Source organism: Cnephaeus nilssonii, assembly GCF_951640355.1.
Source record: "Cnephaeus nilssonii genome assembly, chromosome: 19".
In the NCBI taxonomy this organism is placed as follows: Eukaryota; Metazoa; Chordata; class Mammalia; order Chiroptera; family Vespertilionidae; genus Cnephaeus; species Cnephaeus nilssonii.
This window is the reverse complement of record NC_137090.1, coordinates 3,124,146-3,128,198: the sequence shown is the minus strand read 5'-3', so window position 1 is coordinate 3,128,198 and position 4,053 is coordinate 3,124,146. Positions and strand designations below refer to the sequence as shown.

At 66.5% G+C, this 4,053-nt stretch overlaps 1 protein-coding gene across 1 annotated transcript; it reads left to right on the top strand.

Moving 5' to 3' along the window:
• Positions 1-384: 384 nt before the first annotated feature.
• Positions 385-4,032, top strand: CDK3 (cyclin dependent kinase 3). The gene is made up of 7 exons (XM_079796821.1): positions 385-610; positions 902-979; positions 1,064-1,184; positions 1,266-1,436; positions 1,526-1,627; positions 2,053-2,256; positions 3,355-4,032. The coding sequence occupies exons 1-7, from the start codon at positions 495-497 to the stop codon at positions 3,478-3,480; spliced, it is 918 nt and encodes a 305-aa protein (XP_079652947.1). The 5' UTR covers positions 385-494; the 3' UTR covers positions 3,481-4,032.
• Positions 4,033-4,053: the final 21 nt, after the last annotated feature.

Below are 4,053 nucleotides of genomic sequence, written 5' to 3'. Positions count from 1 at the left end.
CGCCGGGAGGGGGCGCGGGGGGGGGGCGGGGCGGGGCTGGGGCTCCGGCCCAGGTGGGGGCCCCGGACGCAGGGGCCGAGGTTCTGCCCTCGGCGGAGGCCGAGCGACCGCAAACGAGGTCCGGGCCTTTGCCCCGGCGGCGCGGCCTAGGGCGGGGCTGCTGCCCCAGGAACCCTCGGACCCCTGACCCTGCCCCGAGCTGCCCTCTCCTCCCTCCATTCCCCCCCCGCCCCCCGCTGGCCGCTGCGAGCCCGGGGCCGGGCTGAGGCGGGAGGTTTGGGCCCTGCCGCGCCCCGTAGCCGGGCGCCTTCCTGGGGGACATCTTCCTGGGGGGCGCCTGGGCTGGGCGAGGGGCTGCCCCGCTTCAAATCCGGTTCCGGGGGGGGGGGGGCGGACCTGGGCCGGAGCCCGGGCGGCCTGTGGGCCCGGGGCGGGGAGCGGGGCCCCCCGCGAGGCCCAGCGCACAGCGGGCCCTTGTCCCGGCAGCGGCGGCTATGGACGTGTTCCAGAAGGTGGAGAAGATCGGCGAGGGCACCTACGGGGTGGTGTACAAGGCCAGGAACAAGGACACGGGGCAGCTCGTGGCCCTCAAGAAGATCAGGCTGGACCTGTGAGTGCTGGCGCCGGGGACCCGGGGACCCCCGGGCCGCTCCCGCCCGTCTCTCACCTCAGGGTCCGCACCACCTCTCCCGGTGCTGCCGGTGACCTGGGGCGGCCGCAGGCCAGCCTCCCTGGGCCTCACCCCCAGGCTCTGCCCGGCCCGTGGCGACAAGTGCACCCTAGGAGCACAGGCCCCGCCGCCGAGGGGCGCCATCCTTCCGGAAGAAGGAGCACGGCGACCCCCAGGGCAGGAGCCCCCGTGTGGGCTCCCTGCCTCCAGCTGGGCCCTCCTTTCCCGCAGGGAGACCGAGGGCGTCCCAAGCACCGCCATCCGGGAGATCTCCCTGCTCAAAGAGCTTAAGCACCCCAACATCGTCAGGTGAGGGGGGCAGGAGGCGGGGAGGCTGGGCCTGTCCCACCCTCCAGGGAGCCGCGTCCTGACTAGGCCCCCCCCATCCCCCAGGCTGCTGGACGTGGTGCACAGCGAGAAGAAGCTGTACCTGGTGTTTGAGTTCCTCAGCCAGGACCTGAAGAAGTTCATGGACGCCACCCCGGTGGCCGAGCTCCCCCTGCACTTAGTCAAGGTAGCTGGGGGAGACCCGGGAGCCCCCTGCTCAGCCAGCCCCGCGTCCGCTCAGCCAGCTCCTCTCGCCTCCCTGTTGCAGAGTTACCTCTTCCAGCTGCTGCAGGGGGTGAACTTCTGTCACTCCCATCGGGTCATCCACCGGGACCTGAAGCCCCAGAATCTGCTCATCAACGAGCTGGGCGCCATCAAGCTGGCGGACTTCGGGCTGGCGCGGGCCTTCGGGGTGCCCCTGCGCACCTACACCCACGAGGTCCCGTGGGGCCGTGGGGAGAGAAGGGCAGCTGAAGGGAAGTCCCCGGTGCCCTCAGCTACCCTGACCCCACTGCCTTGTCCCCGCAGGTGGTGACGCTCTGGTATCGCGCCCCCGAGATCCTCTTGGGCAGCAAGTTCTATTCGACAGCCGTGGACATCTGGAGCGTTGGGTGTATCTTTGCAGAGATGGTAGAGAGAGGGCAGCCGTGGCCACAGGAGGGGCCTGCGGAAGTGGGGGGGGGGGCGCTGTTGGAGGTGGATTAAGGGACTGGCTAGGGCCGTGGTCGGCAAACAGGCTCACAAGCCACATGCGGCTCTTTGGCCCCTTGAGTGTGGCTCTTCCACAAAATACCACTACCTGGGCGAGTCTATTTAGAAGAAGTGGCGTTAGAAGAAGTTTAAGTTTAAAAAATTTGGCTCTCAAAAGAAATTTCGATCATTGTGCTGTTGATATTTGGCTCTGTTGACTCATGAGTTTGCCGACCACTGGGCGAGGGAATGGGGCCTGACCCCAGAAAGGCCAGGGCCTTAGCACAGCTGGTCTGGCCTCTTATCTGGCATTGGGCTCCGAGTGATAAGGGGTGGACCCCACACCTCTCCCCTCCCCGCTTCAGGTGACCTGCAAAGCTCTGTTTCCTGGAGACTCTGAGATCGACCAGCTCTTTCGCATCTTTCGGACCCTGGGGACACCCAGCGAAGCCACGTGGCCCGGAGTCACCCAGCTGCCCGACTATAAGGGCAGCTTCCCCAAGTGGGCCAGGAAGGGGCTGGAGGATGTTGTGCCCAATCTGGACCCAGAGGGCAAGGACCTGCTCCAGGTGGGTACAGGGCGGGTGGCGGGAGGGCAAGAGAGGCCTCCTGCTGCAGCTGCTGCTCCCCCCCACAATGTCCCTTCTGTGCGCCGGCGTCTCGGGTAACCCTGGCTCCTCCCGAGTCCCGGCTGGCCTCCTTCCTGACCCCTGCCCACCCTGGCCGGCCCTGGCCCTGTGCGTATTGATTGTTCCACCTGGAGACACTTTTCACCCACGAAAGGTCCAATGTTCGCCGTTCCTTTTAAACCGTCTCTTCTAGTCAGCTTTGTGGGGCTTTGGCAGTGACCTGGCCCTTTTCCCTAAGTTACCTGTGTTCTCGGTCGTTCTCCCATCTGAGCTGTGAGCCTTTCCAGGCCGGGGCCACCCCTCCTGCGTCAGTATTCCCCACCGTGCCTTCCGCAGTGGTCACTCCCACGCCAGGCTGTTCCTGCGGCCTGGGCCCCGGCCACGTCCTCACTCACCCCTCCTGCTGCACCATCCTGATCCCTCGGGCTGGCCAGGCCAGACTGCCCCGCGGCCTTGGCAGAGCCGCCCGTTCCCGCCCACAAGGGCTCAGAGGCACCTTTTCCCTTCCATCGGTGTTGGGCCGGAGGCAGGCGGGGCCGTTTCCATCGTCCGGCCACGGTCCCACTTTCCAGAGCGGGTGTGTTCACCAGCCCGGTGCCAGCTGCCCCGCACAGACCCACCCAGCTCTTCGCACGCTGTCCTGGCTGCTCCTGCTCCCAGGCAGCGGGTCCTCCCCAGCCTGGCTGGGAAGAGGGTCTGGGCGTTCCTGCCCCACCCGGCGGGTTTGGCCCCCACTTGCTGGTGCACAGAGCGAGGTGTGTCTCGGCTACAGCAGGCTGGGGCCTGGGATCCGCAGCACAGAGGGGAGGCTGGCTCAGCGGGGCTGGACCAGCACTAAGGCTTGGTCTCCACATCCCAGGAGTGCCCAGAGCTGGCTCGGGAGCTGGGAGGAGGTGGCTTGGTGCAGTTCTGGGTCTGAAGGCAGCCCTTGGGGGCTTGGGGCCCTCCAGGCTGGGCGGGGGGGGGGGGGGGGGAATTCCTCTCCGCACCCTGGCACACCCAGGCCCAGTCTCTGTCCTCCTCCTCCTCCCTCCACAGCAACTCCTGCAGTACGACCCCAGCCAGCGCATCTCAGCCAGGGGCGCCCTGGCCCATCCGTACTTCTCGTCTGCGGAGACCTCCCGGGCCCCCCACCAGTGTGTGCTGGAGCGCTTCTGCCGCTGAGGGTCCCGAAGCCCGCCGCCCGCCGCCTCCTCACCGGCTTCCCCAGCAGGGGCCGCGTCTGGGAGCGGGCAGAGCTCTAAGGAATTTGCATCAGCCGCCGGAGGGCTGAGTTTGGGTTCGTCCTGCCAACAAGTTAGCGAGTTCCTGTGTTGTTTGTTGGGTTCGAAGGTGGCGTTTCAAGACGGGGGCACAGAAGCTCCGGGTGCGAGGGGGTATGTTAGGCCCTGGGTCTCCTGGCACTGGGGCAAGAGGTCAAGGAAAGCAGGAAGCCTGTGCCGCCAATGCTGCTATGGGCAAGGCGCTCCGCCGCCCTTCACCGCCTCGCCCTGGGCTGCAGGCAGACCCTGCGGGGAAGGGTGCCCTCTGCTGGTCTTTCGGGATTTAAAATGTTTGGGGGAAGAGTTGAATCCCAAGTTAAACCGGAAGGAGGGTGTGGGGAAGGGACACTTTCCCGGTCCCAGGGTGTGTGGCTGTTCTTAGTTGTCACCTAGGATGTGCGTGCTTTTGTTTGCTTCTGGACTGAAGAGCAGGAAATAAAAGTGATGCTCTGAGTGTCCCGTGTTTCTCTGCTGG

Bases quoted from the DNA above. Each gene is read 5' to 3' on its own strand.
- CDK3 (XM_079796821.1), top strand. From the start codon at position 495: ATGGACGTGTTCCAGAAGGTGGAGAAGATCGGCGAGGGCACCTACGGG. The intron at 1,185-1,265 runs GTAGCTGGGGGA...TCCCTGTTGCAG, and splicing joins TCCCCCTGCACTTAGTCAAG to AGTTACCTCTTCCAGCTGCT. The intron at 2,257-3,354 runs GTGGGTACAGGG...CTCCCTCCACAG, and splicing joins AGGGCAAGGACCTGCTCCAG to CAACTCCTGCAGTACGACCC.